This window comes from Danio aesculapii, chromosome 11 (assembly GCF_903798145.1).
Source record: "Danio aesculapii chromosome 11, fDanAes4.1, whole genome shotgun sequence".
NCBI classification, from domain to species: domain Eukaryota; kingdom Metazoa; phylum Chordata; class Actinopteri; order Cypriniformes; family Danionidae; genus Danio; species Danio aesculapii.
Genome location: NC_079445.1, coordinates 35,551,833 through 35,579,074, shown reverse-complemented (window position 1 = coordinate 35,579,074; position 27,242 = coordinate 35,551,833). Strand labels below are relative to the sequence as shown.

At 34.3% G+C, this 27,242-nt stretch overlaps 1 protein-coding gene across 1 annotated transcript in view; it reads right to left on the bottom strand.

Annotated features, from left to right (window-relative positions):
- Window positions 1-6,491: 6,491 nt before the first annotated feature.
- mst1rb (macrophage stimulating 1 receptor b) overlaps window positions 6,492-27,242 on the bottom strand; it is a 39,186-nt gene continuing 18,435 nt past the window's right edge. The window contains exons 9-21 of the mRNA XM_056468424.1: window positions 26,422-26,601; window positions 24,724-24,823; window positions 23,924-24,142; window positions 21,529-21,675; window positions 21,274-21,427; window positions 21,016-21,108; window positions 18,982-19,194; window positions 16,188-16,268; window positions 14,633-14,814; window positions 14,363-14,472; window positions 11,448-11,613; window positions 11,229-11,365; window positions 6,492-9,314 (exon numbers count right to left, since the gene is read on the bottom strand). Of these exons, the coding sequence (XP_056324399.1) occupies window positions 9,083-9,314; window positions 11,229-11,365; window positions 11,448-11,613; window positions 14,363-14,472; window positions 14,633-14,814; window positions 16,188-16,268; window positions 18,982-19,194; window positions 21,016-21,108; window positions 21,274-21,427; window positions 21,529-21,675; window positions 23,924-24,142; window positions 24,724-24,823; window positions 26,422-26,601 (2,014 nt within the window). The 3' untranslated portion in view covers window positions 6,492-9,082. The remainder of the gene's footprint in view (window positions 9,315-11,228; window positions 11,366-11,447; window positions 11,614-14,362; window positions 14,473-14,632; window positions 14,815-16,187; window positions 16,269-18,981; window positions 19,195-21,015; window positions 21,109-21,273; window positions 21,428-21,528; window positions 21,676-23,923; window positions 24,143-24,723; window positions 24,824-26,421; window positions 26,602-27,242) is intronic.

Below are 27,242 nucleotides of genomic sequence, written 5' to 3'. Positions count from 1 at the left end.
ATATATATATATATATATATATGTATATATATATATATATATATATATGTATATATATATATATATATATATATATATATATATGTATATATATATATATATATATGTATATATATGTATATATATATATGTATATATATATATATATATATATATATATATATATATATATATATATATATATATATATATATATATATATATATATATATATATATATATATTGTATGTATTCCCTTCCCAAGCCCTATCTAAGAAACAGCGAGTCAATAATTGATAGCTTGCATTAAACATGCAGGTTTCTCATAGAGGAGTGCAGGAGCTGACAGAAGCTCCAGCATTGAGTCTGGCTTTGCTTCTCCAGCACCTCTACAACTTTTGTTTTGCAGTTCAGTAATGAGTGAGTCAGAGCCGCGCTGCCGGAATGGATCCCTACGGATCAGAACCCAAACCTGGATGTGTTTTCAAGCCGGAACGTCTTTGATTCTCTCCGAGTTGCTCTGCTCTAGAGATGCTCTTTTCTCTCCAACACAACAAGTCAAAACCAAATTCCTCTCTGTCTCTCCTTTTCTTTGGTTCTTGTGTTTTTTTTGACTCATCAAGCTCGCTTTCTAATACCAGCAGCATAGATTTATCATGCCTGCTAATTTAATCAGAGCTGATTTCAGTCTTGTACAATTAAAATTCATCATCAGAATGAAGCATGCATCATCACACAAGCAGAGCCATGTGACATTAATGAGACAAATTAGGAGCTCGGTTACTAAATGACATGATACTGTAGGTAGAAAGCAATCTGAGAAATGTAAATAAATAAATAGAAAATTATATAGACTCTCATCATCATGCTGCAAAAAAAGAAAGAAAAGACCTTTCAGTATTTTTGTGCTGTTTTACTGTAAAGATCCTAGAAATACTGTAAAAAATAGATTTGTGTGTTTGTTTTAGAAATATCAAAAATCCCTAAATATGACCACTGCAAAAAAGTCGAGTATTTTTGTAGATTAAAATGTTTTAGTAAAAAAATTATTTAATTAAAATACAATACATTCAATTCAGTAATACATTCATTAGAAAAGATATCCAAAAAAAGTGGCGACCATCAGTTTTTTGGGGGCTGTTCTCACTTTCTTCATGAATATTTGTGTTGTTTTCAGTGAAAATATTGAAAAAAAAAATCATTAAATCCTTAGTTTTTGAGAATTTTTGTAGTTTTGTTGATTTCCAGTAAAAGAAAAAACAAAATCCTACATAGAAACACATGTTAAAAATGAAAATGACAGTAGAAATTGTAAAATTACTAACATTAACAGAAAGTGATTCAATCATTAGTAATGACCACGAAAACACTGTTTACACATTAATTCATGTTTCTTTCCTAAAATGTTTATCCAAGAGAGCCGCTAGGGCGAGTAACTCAAATCTTCTTTCATAGGGCCAAAAATCATTAAAAAAGGATATCCAAAAAGTGGCTATCATCAGTATTTTGGTCTGTTCTCATTTTCTTCATAAATATTTGTGTTATTTTTAGTGAAAAAAACGAAGTTATTTTTTTCCAGTAAAATAAAAAAAATGGTAAAAAATAATAATTCTGCAATGTTTTGTAGTCAGTTTTTTGTTGTTTACCTATAAAAAAAACTAAATCCTATATAAACACATTAAAAAAATTAAAACAATGACCACAAAACACTATTTTAACACCTCTCAGTGTTTTTGTGCTGTTTTTCAGTAAAGATCTCAGAAATGAGAAAAAGCTTAACACGCTTCAGGAGTGTGTTGTGTGTGTTGTAGAAATATCAAAAATCCTTAAAATAAGAACACTGCAAACAATTGTAGTATTTTTGTAGATTTTTAAAAATATTTTATAGTAAAAATATACTTTAATCATATTATCATTTGAAAATCAAGTGGATATCATCAGTTTTTTTGGTTCTCACTTTCTTCATGAATAGTTGTGTTGTTTATCAGTAAAATCCAGGGGGAAAAATCATTAAAATCTTCAATTTGAGAGACTTTTACTGGAAAAGCAATTTTTAATAGATAAAAAAAGATTTTTAAAAGACCTGTTAAAATGTTAATACTATATTTTTTAAATATTTTTTTTTAGTACTTTGTTACCTTTTATTAGGATAGGATAGTGGAGGACAGATACAAAAGTATTGAGAGCAGAGAGAGGGGAAGAGTCGGCATAGGACCTCGAGCTGGGAATTAAACTCGGGTCACCGTGAGCACCATGGTGCTATATGTCAGCACACTTAACCACTAGGCTTTTGGCACCGAACGCAAAGTTCAAAACGCGTTTCTAAAACTGAGCATGTTTGTAATAAAGATAATAAAATAATCGATATGTAATTCTTAACCGCTATAATCACCACACCCTTATGGTGTTAGTAAACACTAATATGTGTGTGCGTGTGTGTACTGCAAACTGCATTTGTGTGTGAATCATCATTTCAGAAAGGCTTGAATAAACTCCACCACAAATACATCAAATAAACTTACTTGGTATTTTTGACTAATCCGAGTCTGTCTCTGTCACTGTGCTGTTTATCTGACTTAAGCATAATGAGATGCAGACATGCACTGGGGAGTGCTGGGCTGGGAGAAGCAGCTCATTTGCATTTAAAGCGACAGGCTACAAAAACAGCTACAATGTATTCAGCAAAATGGGCGCATTTTGAAGGCTATATGATAAATTACCTGATGAGTATTTTGAGCAGAAACTTTACAGACACATTCTGGAGATACCAAAGGCCTATCTTACATCTTGTACGGGTAAAATAGGTGCCCTTTCTAAAATGAAAGTAGAAATACTATCTAACATTAACAGAATGTTCATTCAAAGTGATTCAGTCTTTAATAATGACCACAAACAACAGTTTTTCTCAACTTCATGTTTTTCCCAAAATGTTTTTCTCTTTTGTAACATTTCGGTAATATTTGCAAAATTGTTAAATGGAATATTTGCAAAACTACAGACTTTTATTTGCTTTTTTTTTTTTTTTGTATTTTATAACTAACCAGGAATATTGGGTAACTGTTTTTGGAATATATTTTGTCTTTAGACTTATTTTTAAAGATAATATATTTTAATAATTAGTAAAATCAATCTATTGACAAATTATTCATATCCCTATCATATTTACATAAGTATTAGAATCATTTTAGCCTAAAGCCAACATATTTTGCTCAAAAAACAAACAAAATATTCAGTAGCATTATATCAGTCATCAATGCTGTCTTTAAAGGCAGTTCCCTGGGCTTTGGAACAGAGCTGAAGCATGGCATGTGATTAGTATGTCGGTGTCTCAGTAATTGATTGTGTATGTGTTGTATATATGTGTGTATGTGGATCTAAACCTGAGCTGTTAGAACATGATGAAAGGGTTGAAGGCTGCAGGTTGTGACTGTGCGGCGAGATCAGCCTGTGTTTCTACAGCTCACTATTCATCTCTGCTCACCCAGTAGGAAACTCTCTCTTTCCACACACACACACACACACACACTTTTGACACTGGCGCACACGCGAGCTCGCAATCAAAGGCGGCATCTTCTGGGAATTTACTTTGGCTCTTTTATCTTGTAACCGAGGAAGTGAGCGAGGGACAGGGGAGCGGAAAAAAACAAGGTTATGATGTTTGTTTCCCTCCTGTTTTGTTTGTATTGGCTTCTGTTGCTGGAATATGAGACTTACCAGCTCTGAGGTGTAGCATGGAGTTCTCTTTGTGGCTTCTGAAGACTTGGATGTCTCTGTTAGGAAGACACTGACGGCCAACGTGGTTTTAAAAATCCACACATTGAGTTAATTATTGTAGTTGGTACAGTATAAGTAGTAAAACGACACTGTATTGTATAGTGAGATTAAAAATATTCGTCTGGGAATCATTTACATCATTTACAACTAAACCGGTCTAACGGACAGATTTGAACGCACTCAAAGAAATCAGTCACAAGCTTTGAAACGGAATACGGTGAAATTAAGTACGAAAATATATAAAAGGAGTCTTTTTAGCTATCTATTTTGCTGCAAACTGGGAGGAAAAGCCAGTCTTTGGGAAAAGCACAGCGCGTTAAATGTTTGTGCACTATGAAAAAGCTCTTACTGACCCCTAGCGTTTAAAGAGATAGTACACCCAACATGTAAATTGTCAGCTTATTCACTCTGCACTTGTTCCAAACTAGTTAGATATTAAAATATATAGATATTTTGAAGAATGTTGGAAACAGGTAACCATTGACTTCAATAGTATGAAAACAAACAGAGGTTTCCAATATTCACAGTCTCAAAAATACTCAAACTGGTTTGTGATTTGCAACAAGTAAAGGTTTATTAAATGACAGAATTTTCCTTTTTTTGGTTGTAATATCTCTTTAACTGAAGTTCAAACTCAAAACTGATGTGTATTATTTATGTTGTTACCTTCCTACCCAGTTTAATTCACAGAAACAAATGTAATTCTAGTGATGGTGGTGGGGTCATATTTACATATAAATATAATGTATCTCATTCTCAGATATTTTTAAGAATAATAGGGTGCAAGGGCGTAGCAACTAGGGGTGTGGGGGGATACGTCCCCCTCACTTTTTGAGACAGACCATTTAGAAACAGGTGATTAAGAATGTAAACTTTTGGATTTCATACAGCTGTCCCCCCCACTTTTAAAATGTCCACTACACCTCTGATAGGGTATCTGCACAAACTTATGATAGACTTCCAAAGAACTGTTAATGTAGCTTTTTAATGTAACTGAAATATAATCAGGTAAATAGACTTCGGCATTCATTAAGTTGTTGAAGCGTAAAACGAGAAGCCATTTAAGGCCTGTCAGGATTAGCAGGTTAGCAGAGAAACTCCATTGAATATACTGGGGTAAAATAAATTGTCATATTTTAAAGACATGACGTGGAAAAATTTAATTTAATGCAGTGCTTCTTGCACATTTTGAGACCCACTTCTTATCAATCAGGGAGTGAAGATTGTTGATTTTTTTAAGAAAACAGACCTTAAACACGCCGATTTTGTAATGGGATACAGTTCACTGGAAGTGTTTGACCCAGGTTACTGAAAAATTACTGAGAAGTGTGAGTGCTCTGAATCGGGCTCAGGCACGCTTCAGTTGGCCGGCCCTGGCCCAGTTGCAAGACGTGTGCCAAAGCGCGGTTCACTTGGGCTTTGGTGCGGTACGCCTGTAGTGTGAGTGCAAAGCGTGCCTGAGCCCGAAACTAAAGATGAGACAAGACTTTAAGGGACTGTTTCATGTGTATTTATTAATCATTCTTACTGTTTAATGAACACAAACTGTCGTAGATTATTAAAAACACAAAAAGTCCTTCTGCATATACCCTATTAGGTGAGTAAAAAAACACTGTTAAATATAGGTTACTTACCAACACAACTTACACAACATTTGTTAAAGGGATAGTTCACGTCAAAATAAAAATTGACTAACCTTCAATTTGTTTAAAACTTGAGTTTTTTTTCTTCTGTTGAACACAAAAAATACATTTTGATGAAAGCTGAAAACCTGTAACCATTGACTTCCATAGTCGGAAAAACAAATACTATGAAAGCTAGTAGTTACAGGTTTCTAGCTGTCTTCAAAATAGATTTTTGTTTTTTTAATAAAAGAGATAAACCCAAAAAGGTTTGAAACAAGTAAAGAGTGAATAAATGATGACAGAATTTAGATTTTTGGATAAACTAGCCTATGAACTATGCAACCTGGCTCATTCTGAAAACGTAGTCCTGTATACATTTCTGGAGATCATGAATTATGTAGCCAGAGGAACGTATGGCTCCATTTCGTCTTTAAAATGAACACCACGGACCAGTGTGACGCTGTTCCTTTTGTGCTTACCAGCTGACCTCCTACCTCCATGTGGATGGCTTTTCCGCTGTTACCAGTTTGTCCAGTGGCTCAGCGCGTATGTTGGAGGATTTGAGGCGCAGAGCGGAGTTGACCATGATGATGGGGTTCGAGTCTGGCGAAGAACGGTTTCAGTAAGCCGGTAAGACAAAAACAGAAGCCAAAGAATGAAATAAACAAGTAAATGAACAGGGTGAGAATGTGGTAAAATTTGAAACAGTGGTAAAAATCAGGTGAGGGCTTTCCTTTCTGGATTGCTTTTTAAAACTGTTGGTTGGGTTTAGGGAAGGCGTTGGGCGGGTCAATTGGTGCTTCTGAAAACACTATTGGTTGGGTTCAAGGAAGGAGGAGGGGTCAGTCGATCGGTTAGTTGACAGTGACCTCTGGTGGATTTATGCAGGAACAGCAAGCGTAAGTGGCACTCGCAAGAGAAATTTGAGATCTCAAAAAACGTACACAGAGGCTTCTGGTGGATCTCCAGAAAAGGTAAAGCTGACAAAATTATCAATTCAAGTTATATAAAAGTCTATTCAACGCTTAAATATAAGTTCTGAAAACAAGAGGAAGAAAAAAAGGTATTTGCTCACCATAATTCAAGCACACACTCGAATAAAACATTGGCACTCTTGGCAAAAATGGATTTTATTTAGAGATGTGCGTCACATCAAATTCTCACTCATTTCTACAGGCTCTGTAACTGCAGCGCTGATATATTCAGCTCAACACCTTTCAGCACTGACTCATACCAAACACTTCTGTACAGGCGTCTGATAAAATCACAATCCAAACACAAGGTAAAGCTCAACGATTACAGCATACCTTCAAAATAAAGTGGAACAGACCTACGTGTTTGGCTATTTGACTAATTATATGAAGAGCTCATTTGCAAAAACATGTTTGCAATGGAACTCTTCGATACTCAATGTAAAGCACAAATTCTGAAAACTGCTGAGAAAATTATTCACATAAAAAAGATTTTCATAAATAAAAAATACATCCTCTACAGCTGAAATATTTTAAAGAGGGCAGTGCTTGTGTGTGAAACATAAATGTGAGTTAACACTTTCAGTGCCGTCACTTGAACTCATTTCAAAGTTATGCCCAGGTCTCTACAGTATAAATGTAAAAAGCTCAAGTTAAATGCTTTGAGTTGGAAAATACTGCACATACAACACCGGGCCAGAGCAATACTAATTTAAAAGCATTTTTTTACGGTGGTAAATGTTTTGCTGGTTATTAGCAAAATGGAACATGCCGTATCAATGCTTACAAATAATAACACCAATAAAGATATATGGAGTGATATAATGAACTTTAAAGCCCACAGACTGCTGGATGAACATCGAATGCATATAGCACACAACATTTCAAAGCAACTGTCTTGTATGTGGGAGAAATGTTTCAAGCATACATTTCAAACTGTGTGCGTCAACTGCATTGCTTTAGTGCACTTTTTCAAGCATACAATAACTCCATATGCTCTGTATCACATGTTAAATAGTATTATAAATAATAGAGCACAGTTTAGAAGACCTTTTTTAGGGCCGGTTTACACATTTGTTTGTGGTTAAAAATTAAAAATGCAGTTTGGTGGAAGTTTAGAGACTTATTAACTTACATTTACATGACACCATTTACAACTAAAACATGAAAGAATGCATTTTGACTATTCATTTACATTGCAATGCCATGTTGAGGAACTGAAAATGCAAATTTTTAAAAGGTGGTCAAAGTGCATGTCTCTGAAAATGATACTGTTGTACTCTCTGTGTAAAATGCAAATAAAGTAGTTTCTTTAAAAAGAGACATCACCACCTACTGGCCAACATATGCAATGCATATTACATATTTAAACCCCTTTCAGATTACGCACACATTTTTCCAGATTTCGTCATGGTGCACAATAACCAATGCCAAGTCTTCAATGCAAAAAGTCTAGCATGTTAAAAAAAAAAAAATTCTATCACATGGGTGACGTTGACCAATAGGAGCACAGAATCTCTTCTGTACGCAACTTTTAAAATGGCAAAAAGCTGGTCATGAAATAGAAAAAAGCTTTGCGGATTTCTTCGTCAGTATGACTGCCTGTATGGTGCAACTTTGAGGGAATACCATGACAGAATAAAAAAGGTAACAAATTTTATTTAAATGGGTCATTGGGTCCTATCATACACCCGGCGCAGTAAGGTGCAAGACATGTTTGCCCCAACGTGTTGCTATTTTCAGACCAGCGCAACCTTCATTTTCAAGTTTTCTGCCACGTTGTTTAAATAGCAAATACATTTGCGCCACTTTGTGGACTCATGGGTGTTCCAGTCTAGGTGTGTTAAGGAGCATTGTTGGCGCGTTGCTATTTTGAGGAACTAGCAAGAGGGTCGCTAGTTCGAGCCTCGGCTGGGTCAGTTGGCGTTTCTGTGTGGAGTTTGCATGTTTACCCCGTGTTCGCGTGGGTTTCCTTCAGGTGTTCCGGTTTCCCCCACAAGTCCCCCACAGGTGAATTGGGTAAACTAAATTGTCCGCATCACTACTACTCGAGTAGTAGGCGATTTCATTACTTATCTACTGTTTATGTTCAGGAAACACAAACACACATTTACAGTATATAAGGGAAAATGGAATCTGTGGGAAACAATTGAGAGATTTGTAATGTGTGCAACTCTTGATGGCAGATGTAGACATCACTTGATAATAATCATGAAGTTTGGTCAAGCAAATTTGGTACTCACGGCACGTCAGGATTTTATCTAAACAAAATCACATAATCTGACACGGTGACTGTCGCAACCGACAATAAAAAATCATGTAGTCTGAATGGGGCTTAAACCTATTGGCATGCATGAGTACTTGACAACCACAAAACAACAATGGCGGATTACAGAACCATATGTACACAGGTACAAAGTTTCTTTACAAAATGACACCACCGCCTACTGGCCTGGCTGTATAATGCAGTGTTTTACTGTTTTTTATGTTTTTGTGTATAATAACAGAGCTGTTCTTATACACAAACTTAAAAAAAAAATGAATTCATATTTAGTCCAATGTTTTCATGTAAATGTACACTGAGTGCTGCGTTTTTAAAATACTGTGTCGAGCACAAGATGCTGTGATAGCCGCAATGGACAAATGCGACCATTTAGTGCATGTCTACATATTAAAAGTAGCTTAGAAAAAATGTGTTAGACCCCTTAGTGGGTATCACATCGGTTAGATCATCAGCTTGACACTGAGCCTGGTTCATCGGCATCTGACGAATCATATTCATCGGCAGAGTCTGTTAGGGCAGGGTAAGGACGGGGCTGGTCCAGATTGACATATGTCACCTTCAGGCTGATGTAGTGCTCTCCCTCCAGACTGGACAGAATACTCATCACTGCAGACACTAATGTAGAGAAGCTCGGTCTCTTCTCAGGGTCGGGGTCCCAGCACTGAAGCATAATGGCAAACCTGTGCATACAGAGATGAGGGTCACTCATTTCTAATGGATAATGTCATCTAAAAAGACATTTTGGTACCAATATAGACAAGATTGGTATTGTGATGCTGTATTTGTAAATCAGGCATCTGAGGTTATAGAGCGTCTGTATGAACTTGACTCAAACACATTCACAGTTTCCAACATTGAACTACACCTCCACCAGTCACTGAACAAACCTTTATTTTCCAACTTCGCCCTTAAACACATTTTGTTCTATTTTAATGCATTTAAAATGCAACAAATTCACCATCCATTACTCGTGATAGTCAAAGTTTGTATTATTTTATTATTAATTGATAAATAGAAATAAAACTTGATGCACCATAGCTTTCAGCATTCATTTCCATTTTATGTAATTAACATAAAAGCGGACAAAGATACAAAATTATGGTTAAGAAATAAAATTACATGAAATGAAATGTTACAAAAGCCAATCAGTCAATCAATCGATCGATGATCGGATGGATGGATCCATATATGCAAGATTAATGAAGAAGATCAATAAGAAGATTAACAGATAGATCTGTAGATCTATAGATAGATAGATAGATAGATAGATAGATAGATAGATAGATAGATAGATAGATAGATAGATAGATAGATAGATAGATAGATAGATAGATAGATAGATAGATAGATAGATAGATAGATAGATAGATAGATAGATAGATAGATAGATAGATAGATAGATAGATAGATAGATAGATAGGCACATAAAAAGACAGACAGACAGTTAGTTAGTTAGTCAGACAGACAGACAGACAGACAGACAGACAGACAGACAGACAGACAGACAGACAGACAGATAGACAGATAGATAGATAGATAGATAGATAGATAGATAGATAGATAGATAGATAGATAGATAGATAGATAGATAGATAGATAGATAGATAGATAGATAGATAGATAGATAGATAGATAGTCATGTAGATGGATGGATAAAATAATGAATAGGCAGAAAAATAGATGGACACATAGATAGTATGATGGATACATGATGAATGATTGATTGATTGATGGCTAGATGGATGGATTGGCGGATAAGTAGATTGATAGACACAAATTGATAGACTGATGAAGCCAATGATGGATGGATAGATAGTCATACAGATGTTGGATGAATAGAATTATGGAGAGGCAGATAAGTAGATTGATGGATAGATCGATAGACTGATTGATAGAATGATGGACTGATATATATTCTGATGGATGGATAGATGTATAGATAGATGAACAGATGAATAGAGAGATTGATGGATGGATAGGCAGATAAGTAGATTGATGGACACAGACAGACAGACAGACAGACAGACAGACAGACAGACAGACAGACAGACAGATAGATAGATAGATAGATAGATAGATAGATAGATAGATAGATAGATAGATAGATAGATAGATAGATAGATAGATAGATAGATAGATAGATAGATAGTTTCTCAAGGTTTACAAAGTTCTGTAGTGTCACATAGAGAATATGGAAATCTGTGTTTTATATATATATTTATATTTCCCTCTGTCTGAAAGCGAATGCTGATTAACTCTGGGTGTAGTGCTTGAGGTGTTGGATAATTGAAAGGACATTCAAAATAACCTTTCAGTTGACCTTTTCCACCATTCTGAATACTGAGTAAGCTCTAAACCCTCTGAACTTCAAATGGTGGAAAAACACTAAACCGACTGACAGCCTTTCAAGACCATTTCGCTTCTAAAAGGCCACGTCACTCTCTCTGTTCTACCATGGAGCAATTTCCTAAAACAAATGGAAGGCAAAACATCTGCGGGACAAAACCGGACTTCTGTAATCCAACCAAATAGTCTACTTTTGTTGACTGCGGAAAGTGAAAACTGGAAAATAAGTGCATTGTTTAGGATCTTACAGTGGATCTGGACAATATTGTGGTTGAGGCAGCCGTCGTCCCTTCAGGAGGTAATGAGTAACATCATATGGGTCGACTTCAGGATACGGACTGGCTCCTCTTGTCAGCATCTCCCACATTAAAACCCCAAAAGACCACTGTAGAGAAAGACAGTATGATAGGAATGTGTAACAAATCTTAATTTTATTACAGGAACAGTGTTTCATTCTTGCATCTCACCACATCTGACTTGGTCGTGAACTTCTGCGTCTGAAGGCTTTCAATGGCCATCCATTTGACTGGTAATTTGGCTTTCCTGTGATCCTGGACGCTGTAGTACTCTTTCTCCAGCACATCTCGGGCCATACCAAAATCTGCCACCTTTACCGTGTAGGATTCATCAAGCCTGAGACAATATTGGTTCAGTTAAAGAAACAGTTCACCCAAAAATGAAAATTCTGCATCATTTACTCATTCTGTTGAACACAAAGGAAGATATACTAAAGAATATTGAGGAAAAACAGCCACTGACTTACATTGCTTTGTTTCTACTATGGATGTCAATGGCTGATTTTTTTCCAACTGTTTTTGAATATCTTGTTTTGTGTTTCACAGAAGAAAGAAATTCATCAAAATTGAGAAGAAATTACATTTTTGGGGTGAACTATTCAAGTTTACATCCAGAAATTTTGTTTTTAACACTGGACATTCATTAGACATTTACTTTTTTTCTTCAACATTAAATTGTGACTTCATAAAATAATTGTTACTTATATAACACACCTAAAACATGTTTTTAAAACGTTAATCTAATTATTTATTTTAATTATTTTACACACTAAAGATGTAAAAATTAGTTTAATAAAGTGAGGGAGTGTCTCAAAAGTCCAAAAACACCATAAATATAAATAGAATTATTTCATGACAGCATTCAATTTATGTAGTTATACCATTGATTTACTGCATTTTTACTCAGAGTGTACAACTAGAACAGTGTTTTATAGTTTGCTGACTTGTGCACTTACATTATCCCAAATGTTTCGAAGACTGTTCAAATCTACAGAAATAACTAATTTTAACTAGCGAGACGTAGATTATCCTGTATGGTCATGCTTATGACATCACATACCCTCGATTTTCAGTTTAGGTTTTTATAGAAAATAGGGAAACATCAAAGACGCTTTAATATGTTGTGTTTTTTATTAGACTGCACCGAGCAGCACTATAACAGAACCCTCAAATGTATTTAGTCTGATAAAACTGTGCGACTTTGCCTCAATGTGATCATGAGCATAAAGACCAGAAGAGGCACAATAAAAGCTCAACTGTTTTTGTCACAATGCGCTTGTCTCTCATCAGCAATAGCTTCAGCGCTTTCATAAGAGTCCCATAAGATGCAAGGAAGTCCACAACTCTCATGATTTCACACTCAGTCACAGCATCATCAAACTAGGCCTTTGTTTGTTGTGAATATGCGCCCTCTAGTGGTAAAAATGACATACTGTGCCTTTGTCATGATATTGTCCTTGCTTTTTTGAGACACTCCCTAACTTGAAAGTTTCAAGGAGCAGCAGCTTATTTGCATTTCATGATACACGATTTGTTTTGTTTGTTATTACTCACATTGGATCTACACAAACTAACAGGGTTTCTGCACGTTTCACCAAGTCAAATTTAAGACTTTTAAAGACCTTTTTAAGATCATTATGAATGAAATTTCAGATTTTACAGGGCAAAACGCTGAAGATTTTTTTGTAATGGCCAGTGGAATATTTTTTTTTTTGGCCCATTAAAATTGAAATTAGTTTTTTCTCAGTCACATATTTTAAACAATGTGTTAAAAAATAGTTATACATATTTAATATTTATTTAGATATTAATTTGTTTCAAAACTGTTATTAAAGGACATTTTGAATGCTGAGAGAAAATCCAGAAATAATGCTTTATTTTAATCAGAGCATAGTCGAAACATTCGTAGGACATATTTTAGTGTTTTGTTCTCAGTATTTCTATGACTATCCTTGCTAGAAAGTTCTAAAAATATTAAATATATAAGTGTAACTACTTGTTTCAGAATGCTTAGAGAACAAAATGTTCTTTCAAAAAACTAAACCATCAGATAAAGTAACATTTTCTGAATTTACTGGGAATGTTTGCACTTCAATGTTTGATTTTACATAAATTTAGTTATTTAAAAAACTATAATAGACTATTTATTCACAACATGCATAAATACATGAAGAACTAATGTTATTTTTGGGATGTAAGGAAGATAAATAAACCATATTGGTAAGTAAAGTTCATAACATTTACTTTTGTTAAACATTTTTTTTTTTTAGATGGATTGTGGGTTGTAGCGATTGGGTAGCTAGCTTTACATCGACAAAGGAAAATAAATATACCTGTTTAAATGTATTTAAGACAAACACCACCATATTTCAGTAGATTTAAGACTTTTTTTAAAAGCCTATTTTATTTAAGACTTTTCATGACCCTGCGGACACCCTAAACTAAAAAGAAAAACAAAATACCTCAATAAGATTTATATAGAGAAGGTGGAGCTTCAAAACCACACCTACCAAATCTATGCTTTTCGAAGTAGAAGAGAGAACTTTTCCAAGAAGCTTGCAGTTTGGCAAGGTGTTTCAAACTTCCTAAATACACCACTAACCAGTTCATTTCTTGAAGTACAGTTTAAGTCAGAATTATTAGCCCCCCTGTTTATTTTTTCCCCAATTTCTAGTTAACGGAGAGCTTTTTTCCAACACATTTCTAAACATAATAGTTTTAATAACTCACTTCTAATAACTGATTTATTTTACCTAGGCAGGTTAGGGTAATTAGGCGAGTTATTGTATAACAGTTGTTTGTTCTGTAGACAATCGAAGAAAAAAAATTTGCTTAAAGGGGCTAATAATATTGTCCTTAAAATGATTTTAAAAAAATTAAAAACTGCTTTTATTCTAGCCAAAATAAAACAAATAAGACTTTCTCCAGAAGAAAAATTATTATCAGACATACTGTGAAAATTTCCTTGCTCTGTTAAACATCATTTGGGAAATATTTAAAAAAGAAAAAGAATTAAAAAGGGGGGGCTAATAATTCTGACTTCAACTGTATATCAGGCCCTTAATTCATAATCTTTATATACTCACATGCAATTGCGTGCTGCTAGATCCCGGTGTACAAACTTCTTTTGTGCCAGATACTCCATTCCTTTAGCAACCTGGAGCCCAAATCCTATTAAATCTTTAACTGTGGGATTCTAGGATAAAACAACAAGACTAAATCACTTCCTGAAACTTCTCCACAAAGAACTTGTTTATGAGCAGTGCAGGAGGTCATGTTGTAAAATAACTTTGTGTTAGACAACGATAAAGGCAAAATACAAAACATATCTGATGAGTTACATTTTAGCAACTGACCCTATTCTCACAGCGAATGAAGTGACGCAAGTCTCCGTGTTTCATATAAGGCAAGACCACCAAAGGAAGGCCCTCTTCTGGAAGCAGGATGCCCAGCAGAGAGAGAACATTACTGTGATGAAAGCCCTTCATCAGGATGCCCTCTTTCAGAAACTGCTCCACCTCTTCCACATCTGTTATTCCTACCAGAAAGACAAAACAGGATGTTGTATGTGTGTCTGCAAATGGTGCAGCTGTTTAACTGATATTAATGCAAATATCTGATCAGCCAATCAAGTGATAGCTACTCATTTAGGCATGTAGATGTGGTCAAAAAAGACCATCTGAAGTACAATACAAGCATTTCTTCTGGCTAAAATAAATGTAAAATATATGCTAAGTATATTTTTTATAGGCGACACAGTGGCGCAGTAGGTAGTGCTGTCACCTCACAGCAAAAAGGTTGCTGGTTCGAGCCTCGGCTGGGTCAGTTGGCGTTTCTGTGTGGAGTCTAAAGACAAGTGGTATAGGTGAATTGAGTAGGGTAAATTGTCCGTAGTTTATGTGTGTGAATGAGAGTGTATGGGTGTTTCCCAGTGATGGGTTGCAGCTGGAAGGGCATCCAACATATGCTGGATAAGTTGGCGGTTCATTCCCCTGTGGCAACCCCAGACTAAGCCGAAAAGAAAATGAATGAATGAATTCATTTCTAAAGACCAATTTCTTTGAATAAACAAGATGATTAGTCATTAAAAAAGCGAGCGATTGGTCCATGTTTTGATCTTCGATTAGTCTTACGCTGTCACGTGATGCGATTTTGCAGGTCAGAGTTCTCCAAGCTTGTTGCACGAGCTTGCGTTTCAGGTCTGTCACATTCGGATGCGTATGAATGGAAATCTATGGGACAAAAAGTGCAGTGTGACCACAGCTTTACAGTGGTTTGTTCTGTGGACAATTGAAAAAAAAATGCTTAAGAAGGCTAATAATTTTGACCTTAACATGTTTTTTTTTTATTATTAAAAACTGCTTTTATTCTAGCCAAAATAAAACTTTAAGATATTTTATATAAATGTTATAAAAATTATATATAATATAAAATATTAAAGGAAATACTGTGAAAAATTCCTTGCTCTGTCAAACATCATTTAGGAAATATTTGAAAAGTAAAAATCAAATGAGGGCTTATAATGTTGACTTTAACTGTATATTCTGTATTCTGTTTACATTTAGAGATTCTGTTTTTAAAAAACTGATCTACATCTCAGTATGTTGCTTGAAAATTGATGATCGCTATTGTTACATTATTTACACATTTGTCAGACCCTTTGTCCAAAGGAACTTTTATTGCATTTAGTGTACTGCATACATGTGATCAGATGCATTCCCTATGAATTCAACCCTTGACTTTTGTGTTGCTGCTAGCACCATAATGTAATGTTTAAGTAACAGGAACAGCAACTTTAAAGGCAGCTCATTTTAGGAAATGAATGTTTTTCATCAGGTGGTTCATCCCGAGAGTGCTGTTCAGTTTTTTAGGAGTGTCTTTATGAGCTCTTTTCATTGAGGATTTTCTTACTGTTAAGAGATTTCACAGCACAGTGGATTTCTCGGTTGTTGTGGTCAGTGAGGTAACCGTGGTAAACTGTCCCAAAGTGTCCTAGAAAAAAAAAAAACATGTCTTAATAGTGACTTCACATTCAAAATATGAGCTTGTTTTTTCCTTCAGTAATTGCTTTTAAAAAATGTAACAGGTTACAAAAGAGTTTGGGATTAGTAAGATGTTTGTGGTCCAGGGATGAAGTCATAACCCAGCAGAATAATTCACTGTGGGTTTTGGTTTTTGAGGAAAAGAAAGGTCTGCAATAAAGAAAACTATATACACTTAAAAATGTTGTTCTGCAAAAAGAAACCGAACACTACTCACAACCCAAATATTATTTTCTAGGTACTTACTAGACCACTTTTCATACAACCATTGCATAATCAAAAATGGTATAAAATTTAAGACCTTGCAAAATAGCATTTAAGACATCAGTTTCTCTACATTGATTTATCAACTTTTAATAGTTTTTAAGACCCTGCGGACACCTTGTAGACACAACAGCTTAAATGTATATTATTTAGCTTTAGGCATGTTTCATTCACATTGTAGACGAAATGTAATGTGAAATTGTGTTTACCACAGATGTTATTTAACTTATCAAGTAACAAAAAAAATGTGGAAAAAGGAAAATCTTGAGGGAATCAGGGTGAATTATTCTATCGATTAAATGCACTGAATTAACATTTTAATACTGCAAGGACACATTAAACTGAACAATAGTGACATTAAAGCCATTTGCATTTCTACAAACGAAAAAACAAAAATGCATTTATAGACTTATATATTTTAGCCTTTTGTATGTTTTGAAATATATTTAAAAAAAAATTCCAGCACCTTGTTGAATTAAAGCAATTCAGAAAGCAACAGAAGGGCCAACCTGGTACAAGAAAGGTGCACCTAACAAAGTGGCCAGTGACTGCATATTTAGACTATAAGTGTGTACTATTTACATTAAAGGTGCCATATACTGCATTGGTACTGTATAATAAGTTAAATCGTTCTCTGATATCTATAAAGTAGGTATAAGGATTAGGTAAGTTAAAAAAATCTCCAGAAACTGTTTTATATGCCATTTATTATTATTATAAAATGCACCTAGAATCAGAAGGTCCATAATTGACCATATTTGGATTGGTTGTAAATATTAATGAGCTCCGCTCTGGCGTGCAGCTCTCACAGACACAAACAGCATGATGTACGCTGATCACGGCAATATGATAGAATTTAATTTGTCAAAAAAACTATTTAACAAACAAAGTAGATGCCTAGTTAATTCTTTTTAACTTAATGGGTGGAGTTAGCCTATTTTGCCGTTAACCTTGATTTTCCTCTTCACCTTTAAGAGTTTCCCTGTTAAAAATGAATCTACATCTAAGGGTGCTTTCATACCTAGACTTTTGATTTGGAACCTGTCTTGTTTGCCCAGTTAGAGCGGTTTGTTTGGCATATGTGAAACCAGCAATCGTGCTCAGATCTGCATCAAAACAATCGGTCGATGATCGCCTGAATGAGGTGGTCTTGGTGCGATTAAAAACGAACTCTGGAGCAGATCGATTGTAGTGAGAAAGCGATACGATCTGAGCCAGGCTATATCACAGTGTATCATGGATATGTCATAGGCATATTTACAACATGTCTATATGAAGAGAGAATTATGAGTAGGGCGGAAGGTCATTCCTACTGGTAAATATGCGTTTCATTTAAAATACGAGTGTATATGAGAAATATTTATGAGCAGCTTTTCGCTTATAATGTCTTATAGCTCATCGTCCTAAATAAAATAAAATATTTAAATAAAATAAACAGTGAAACTCTGACCAATGTGAGGAGAGTTTACTCGCACGTGACTTGTTTTAGCTCTTTGGATCCATTTAGAAACTTTGCCGTGTGAAAGCGAACCGCACCGTGAACAAAGAGCAACATTGTAACAATTTTAATCCCTGTTTCAGAACAAATGAATCGATTCACAGATGTGAAAGCACCCTTAGTATGTTGTGTGCACACATTACAGAATGAATGTATTTTTTTGTTCAAACTATTGTTAGATTATTTAGGTATTTGGCAGAAACTTTATTCAAATGTACTATTAACACTTTCATACTGTAAGCAGATACATATTAAACTGATCACATTTGACAGTAAAGACATTTAGAATACTACATATGACTTCAAGTTTAAAAAAAGTTTTTTTAACTTCTATTTATTAATGATGGATCCAGAAATAAGAATCACAGTCTCCAAAAGCATACTAAGCAGCAGAACTCTTCTTAATATTGAGAATAATAATTGTTTCTTGAGTATTAAATCTACTTTTAAATCTACTATTTAAAGAAAAATGAGACATAGAAGACAAAGACAAAGAAGTAATTATTCTTAAAATGTGCTTTGCCATTCGGCGCCAATAGCCTAGTGTTTAAGTCCGTCGACATATAGCACCATGGTGCTCATGGCAACCCAAGTTGGATTCCTGGCTCAAGGTCCTTTGCCGACCCTTCCCCTCTCTCTGCTCCCAATAATATGCTGTCTGTAACTTCAACTGTCCTGTACATTAAAGGTGAAAAACCCCTAAAAAATTATAATAAAAAAGTGCTTTGCCATTACAGAAATAAAGATTTTTTTAAATACATTAAAATACTAATACAATTTCCCATTTTTATTGTTTTTTTTCTTGACAACTTGGAGAAAAGCAGCCTAGGTGACCATAGAACATAAAAATCATACTGACCACACACTCTCGAGTGCTAGAGTATTAAACTTCTACTCCCACCTTTTCCGATGATCTGGTGGTGGTGAACTTTGAGCGTGGAGGCTGGAATCAGCACGTCCTTCACCTCCTCCAGCAGCTCAGGGCGGAAGCTGGTGATGGAGATCTTCTCTGGGGGCATGAGAGGTGTTAGGGTGGTGTCCAGGGTGCCTGTGTAGGCCAGGCCCGGGAATGCCACGGCCCCGGTGGGTGCAGTGATGCTGGTGAGAGGCAGAGCTACGAGGACACATCACATAACAGAAGCATTTCCGAAAATATATTTTAGGCAGCTGGAAGCAGAACATTTTAAATAGAATCCATAAACGTTTCTTTTAAAAAATTATGAATTATTTATTGCATAAATTTTGCTCTATAGCTTAGTTCAATATTGTTTTTTGTTTTGAAACTAAAAATGGAACCAAAACTTTACACAATTTTACAAGAAACGAATCAATTAAATATCTATTTAAAATATCTAATTAAATATATATTTTAAAATGTCAAAAGGGTTGTGAAATATGACCAAAAAATACCACAATAATGCTTTTTTTATCATTGATATCCAGACAGTTTCTTAATTTAAACTACTCTTTTACTCTCAAAACAAGAAAAACATTATTAACCAGTATTTATGGTGACATTTATATTGATAAATAATTATAAGATTTTTAATAATAATGTTTTTGTTCCCTGGACATGGTACTGATGTAAATATATATTCAATAAATCAAACATTTCTGTAAAAATTAACTTCAATATTCTGGACACAAACTGAAAGTAGGGCATTTTCAATAGGATCCAAAAATGTTCATAAAATGATTATAAATCTATATATTTATTGCATAAATTTCACTCAACAGTTTGTTCCATATTGTTTTTGGTAACAAAATGTATCCAAAACTTTACCCATCTCTACTAAAAATTAATCATTTAAATATCTTGAATAAATATTAAATTATGTCAATAGGGCTATGCAACATGACCAAAAAAGTACCACAATAATGTTTTTGTATCCTTGATATCCAGACAGTTAGTTAATTTAAACTACACTTAACTGTCAAAACATGAAAAATGTCATCAACCAGTAGAACTGCTTATTATGATGACATTTATAATGATAAATATTCTATCATATATAATATTCTCTTCTATTAATACAGGTTTTTGTTCCTTGCCTTTGGGGACATTGTGTAGATGTTTTACTTCGGCTAGAATAAAAGCAGTTTTATTAATTTAAAAAAAAAACATTTCAAGGTCAATATTATTAGCCCCCTTAAGTAATATTTTTTTTGGACTGTCTACAGAACATACCATCATTAAATAATGATTTGCCTAATTACCTTAGTTAAGCCTTTAAATGTCACTTTAAGCTGAATACTAGTGTCTTAAAAATATCTAGTGAATGTACTGTTATCATGGCAAAGATAAAAGAAATCAGTTTTTAGAAATGAGTTATTAAAACTATTATGTTTAGAAATGTGTTGATTCCATGTCTTTCTGAAATTCAGAAATTGGGGAAAAATATACAGATGAGCTAATAATTCACGAGGGCTTTTACTGTATTATCATTTTATTTTGACAGCTATTGTTATCGCCCAGCCATATCCACTACGGTCAAAAGTTAGGGGTCTGTACAACTTTTAAATGTTTTAAAATAAGCTTCTCCTGCTCACCAAGGCTGCATTTATTTAATCAAAAATACAGTACAAATAGTAAAATTGTGACATTTTATTGCACTATAAAATAACTGTTCAAAAATGGTTTATCATTTAATTTAACCATTTATTTCAGTGATTTTAATGATGAATTTTCAGCTTCATTACTTCAGTCACTCCAGTCAGTGGTAATAGTAATAAAAGCAATAATGACTGGAGTATAATTTCATTTGAAACTACATACAATAAGAAAGCCGTTATTTAAAATCTTAATCTTAGCATAATTTTAACAAAAAAAAAACATGAAAAAAAGAAAAAACTGACCACAAACTTTAGTTTGTGTGTATATGTGTATAGTGTGTATATCAGGAAACAATGAAGCATCTGATAAAGTATTTCTCACCACGTCTGTAGTCTACTAAGGAACTCAAATCCACGCTATTATTTCGTGAGCGACTGTAGGAAAAATAAGAGAGACGATTTTCTGTCTGCGAAGCTGTGGATTACAAAAACAGATGATTCATAATCAATCATAACACTCTGCTTGTTAAAATGTGTGATCAAGGAATGACTGAAAAAGCACTGCAGCAGTGAGACGCGGCATTACTTATTTAAAGACATTTTTCACATTTGCCTGACTTGACTTGTGAAGAGTGCTCACCTTTTTTCTGTTTCCTCAGGTTTTTCAGCACAATGAAGGCCAGAACTGCACCCGTCACTAGAGCTGCCAGTATGCCAAGCACAATGCCCACCATATAGTGGTTACTGACCAAGATTACAGTGCCGACATTATGCGTGTACCCATTCACTGTTACCTGGCATGAGAAAATACTGAGGTTTTATTATGCCAATAGCTGCTTTGACTTAAAATAATGTAGTACAATTACAGGTCTAAATGTACTTTACAAACTCTCACCTTTACAGGTAAACCCTCACTGGGAATGGTGAGATTATTAGGGATCCTGCATGTGATCTCATTATCCAAAACTTTACCGCCACAGTCAACGTCTCCCACCGTCATCGTGATTGACATGCAGGAACTCACAAGGTTTAACTTCTGGTGCTGCATAATAATGGAAAAGTTACAAGTTATTACTGGTGAAAATGATTTAGCTTAATTGTTGAGCATAACAAAACCAAGAGATTCAAGATCAAGAATATAAAAAGTCTGAATTACTCCATAATGTTTAATGGGTACAGTGACAATCTGAATGAATTTTAGACTTAAAAGAATCAATTTAATCTTACTGTATACAGCGGGAAAAAAATAAGTATTAAACATGTCTCCATTTTTCTCAGGAAACATATTTTTGACTTGAAATTTTCCCTGGATGTTGGTAACATATATGCAAAGAAAACAAAACTAATTAGTTTACAAATGAAGTTATGCATAATAAAATGAAATGACGCAGGGAAAAGTATGGAACAGTGAAGAAGGGCAGTGAAAGCCCAGACAGCAGCTGAAATCTCTCAATAGTTCTTCAGCAACCCTCTACCCTTCATTAGTGTAAATTAATATTAGATGCTTCAGTCCAACATCTACATTAGCAGGATGATGAAGAGGAACCCCAGGTGGACATTTCAGCAAGACAATGACCCAAAACACAGTCGAGGAAACTCTCAAATGCTTTCAGCGAAAGAAAATCAAGCTGTAGAATGGTCTAGGCAATTACCTGACTTAAATCCAATAGAAGATACAAAATAAAAATCAGATTTGATAGACGAGACCAACAGAACCATCAAGATTTTTACACTCTGTTGAAGTCTGTGAAAAACTCACACCAGTAATGCATGTGACTTCATTCTCCATATGAGAGGTGTCTTTAAGCTGCCACCACCCAAAAATTCAGGAGGGCTAATAATTCTTAGACTTCAACTGTGTATTACTCTTAAAGGTGTCATATTATGCAGTTTTTATAAGATGTGTAATGTTTTAGCACAAAATACCTCAAAAACCATTTATTAAACTATGCTGTTAAGGATTTTAATCTTAAATTGGAAGGTATATATATAAAAGAAAAAAAATGTAATAATTATCTCAGAATTATTTGCCGGATTGTCAGTGTTCCTTCAGCTATTGGTTTTTGGAGATCACAATTTCAAGACGTCAACTGGAGCGAGACTTTTGAGATTTCCAGGCGTTTTTGTATTATAAATAAAATTAGAGAGGTATCATTTAAAATTGTTCATTGTATTTATCCTGTAAAACAGGTCATTGCAAAATTTTGTAAAGATGTTGATTTAAAATGTGCTTTCTGTAATGATAAAGAAGGGAATATTGTTAGTTTATTTTATGATCGTATTTATACACTATATTATACTGTATATATTATATATATATATATATAAACAATTATTTATAATATAATTGTTGTGGTGTGATCTTTTCTTTTTTGTTAAGCAGAGTACGAATATTGCATTGGAATTCAAAGAAAAATATGTTTTTTTTTAAATGAGAATACAGTCGCATATTGTTAATTTGCTCATTATATATGGAAAATTGTTTATTCATAAATGTAAATGGGCAGTGAAAAAACCTAATTTTACTCACTTTAAAATAGAAAAAAGTCATTAGCTTTGCATGATAAAAGAAAAAAAATACCAAAGCAAAAAGAACTGTTAATTATTTTCAAGCCTTAAATTTGTCTTTGAATAATTGTAATTTTTTTTCTTTTCTTTTTATATTGTATTTGTTTTGATGTCAATATAATGTTGTTATTGCCCTTGTATGTTCTGTGTTCTAAAATTTCACAAAAACTATGCTGTTAATCCCCCTTTTTGGGTGGAAGTAAAGACAGACAGTTATGTACATTTGTCTTTAAATGCAAATACACTTTTGCTCCCCACCCCCATTCTAAAACAGGGCGGTGCCCTTAAAGCATGTGCCTCAGATACTCTGATAACAACAAACCAAACAACTTTAAACCTTATAAAACCCCAATAGAGCATAATCAATATTTTACGCAGAGGATGCCCTTCTAGCTACAATCCAGTACTGGAAAACACCCATGCACTCTCACATTCACACACACACATACACTACGGCCAGTTTTGTTTTACTCAATTCACCCATAGCACATGTCTTTGGACTGTAGGGGAATCCGGAACACCCGGAGGAAACCCATACAAACACGGGCAGAACTTGCAAACTCCACACAGACTGGCCATTTGGCCCAGTCGGGACTCGAACCAGTGACCTTCATGCTGGAGGCGACAGTACTAACCAGAGCCACCGCGCTGCCCGATAAAGCATAATATGACGCCTAAATATATCAATGCAATAATGACTGTAACTGGAAGTATGTACATACATGTAAGGACACTTCATCAAAGCCAGGGTAGAGTCTCAGTATATGTCCTTCAGTCTCGAACGGGATGGGTCTGCCATAGGGGTGGTAGGAGAAGTCATGTTTCCACAGACCAAGCACACCATCCATGTCAAACGAAAGCTCGCCCTCTTCTGTCTCATCTCGAGGGAAGACGGGGGTGATGCACTCCATTCGGGTGGGCTTGGCTTTACCTCTGCACTCCTTCAGAAAACCACAGTATGAAATGATATGAAAAAAAATGTCATCAGTCTAGATTTGAATCAATTCTGGCAGTTGAAGTCAGAATTATTCGCCCTCCTGTATATTTTTCCCCCAATTTCTTTTTAATGGAGAGAAGATTTTTTTCACTACATTTCCGAACATAATAGTTTTAATAATTCATTTCTAAAAACTGATTTCTTTTATCTTTGCCATGATGACAGTACATAATATTTCACTAGACATTTTTCAAGATACTTGTAAACAACTTAAAGTGACATTTAAAGGCTTAACAAGGTTAACTAGGCAGGTTAGGGTAATTAGGCAAGTCATTGTATAATGATGGTTTGTTCTGTAGACAATCGGAAAAAAAAATTGCTTAAGAGGACTAATAATATTGACCTTAAACTGCTTTTATTCTAGCCAAAATAAATCAAATAAGAATAAAATATTATGGGAAATACTGTGAAAATTTCCTTGCTCTGTTAAACATCGTTTGGGAAATATTTAAAAAAGAAATTCACAGGAGGTCTGATAATTCTGACTTCAACTGTATCTCAGAAGTGAAAGTTTACAGCTCATACGGTGGAAACCGGTTTAAGGTGGCTTTCTTTTGGCTTAAAGTAGACCACAGTTCTGTAGACGGAGTCCAGATTCCGGCCTTCAATTATGATTCGTGACCCACTGCAATTAGACAGAAATAAACATTAGATATTGCATGACATTTCTGAAAGATTGATTTATTAAAGAGTTAGTTCACCCAAAGCTTTTTTTAATTTACTAATTTAATAATTTACTCACCCTTCACTTGTTTCAAATCACTTTTTCTCTAGATATTTTGAAGAATGCTTGAAACTGGTAACCGCAGCTATCCATCCACCTATTTTTATGTGCATTTTGGAATATTGTGTAAAAAATGCTTAATGGACCCTTTTCACATTTCCAGGTTTCTCAGTAGCAGAAGTCATCATAGTTGGGTAACTTAAGAGCGCAGTGACTGAGAGAGAACAACAAATCTATTTTACAATTCTATTTGCTCAAATAAAAAAAAAAGACTCCCTGATTGTGCTATCTTTTAGAAAAAGGAAAAAAAAAATTGTGTGATACTGATAGCGACAGCCAGATAAGAGAACAACATCAAATTTCCTGTCCTGCCCATTGAAACACTGTGTTAGAAACACCTCGCACAAGCAGTAATTTGTTTTTTGTAATTTGATCACAGATGATTTAATACATCCATAAATACAAAGTGATGTTCAAACTTAAAAAAAAAATCTAAATATTATTAACTTAAAGAATTAAAGGCACTGATTACTGTTAAACGTGTAATAACGGTCTTGTGAAAAGGGTCTATAGAAAATGCCAAGATGCGCATACACTTTGAATATAAAAAACCTCTGTGCACGACTGAGTAAGAAAAGCTTTTTATCCAGTAAGAAAAAAATGTGACTATGATGGAAACACATTTACTGAATAAATTCCAGTATGCGCATGAAAAAAGTCATGTGATTTCTTTCAATAAATCATTTGATAACAAAAATGGGCACAATGGGACAGATTTTAACACAGATTTTAGCCCCGAAATCCTAGGCTAAAATCTGTGATCTTTGATCATTGGTTTGACATGTTTGCAGACAGCTGCTTAATGCCGGTTGTGATCAAGATATTCCCTCCGATAAAGTTCTGTCAGTGTCAAAAGATTTTAGACACTTTCCTGCAGTGTAACAAAAGCTGCAATAAATGTCAATCTAAGAACCAATATGAGCGCCGAATCTGATGCAACAATTTAAATGACCATGTTCGATGTCTGACATAAAAAACAAAATAAATCGCACAGTGTGAGCCGGCCTCTAGCCAAAGTTCATCATCAAAGTGGTTCAGTATTCTTACCCACAGTGGCTTCTCCTACTGCAGCAAATTACATTTTTCTTTTAGACTTTTGAAACATTTCTCAGAGAGTGACAATTTTGTTCTCTTTGACTCATTGTATTGAATCGGTGCTTAATTCACAAATGTTTTATGCAATATTCCAGTTTTGTGCATAAGTCTAATTCACATCTTTGAATGCAAACATAGCTATGGACTTCCATTCTATTTGTTTTACCTTATATGGACTTCCATAGTATTTGTTTTTCCCCAATATGGATGTCAGCTTTTTTCAAAATATCGTCTTGTGTGTCCAACAGGAGGAAGAGACTCATAGGTTTGAAAACATTTGTAGGTGAGTAAATAAATAGTGTTTACTTTTTGGATGAACTATACTTTTAACTAATGAGCAGTACCTGTCAAAGCTGCAGTCGGGCAGCACCGCAAGAATTTCTGGAGTCTTTTTATAGCGAAAGACTTTTGTTGTCACAACGCGGGATTTATCGATGTAGACACGCAGAACCACGTCTTTCACCTCCGTCACAGGCTGAGAGAGACACACGATAGAGGATAGGTTTCCTCTGGCCACAGATACACTGCAGGACAAACAACATTCATTTCAGAACATGAACAAATCTATGTGATTACAATAAAATGTGCAGCTTTTTTCAAATCAATGATTTGTGGATGCAATTATGTATTGTAAGGAAAACATACGAAATGAGTAAGAAAGAGTGTTGCATTAATACTTTTCATACATTTTGATAAATAGTTAAAATACCCTTCACTCATGTACTTGTACAATTAGTTTTTTTTAAGAGGTTTATTCATTTGTTCTGCGTGGATGCATTAAATGTATGTGGATTTTACAATTATTTTAGAAGAAACGTGACAATGAAGACTGGAGTAATGACTCTGAAAATATATTTTTTCACAGAAACAATTCGCATTTTAACATATAATGTAATTAAAAAAAAAAAAAAAAAAAAAAAAAAAAAAAAAAAAAAAAAAAAAAAAATATATATATATATATATATATATATATATATATATATATATATATATATATATATATATATATATATATATATCAAATTTAATATTTCTTTTTTAAAAATATTTTAATATATTAAAATGATTTAAAAAGCTAATTTTATATTAGTGGTGTGTACCTACACTGGTCTCACAGTTCAGTTTACGATTATCATGCCATCAATTCTGTTTAATTCAATATCTT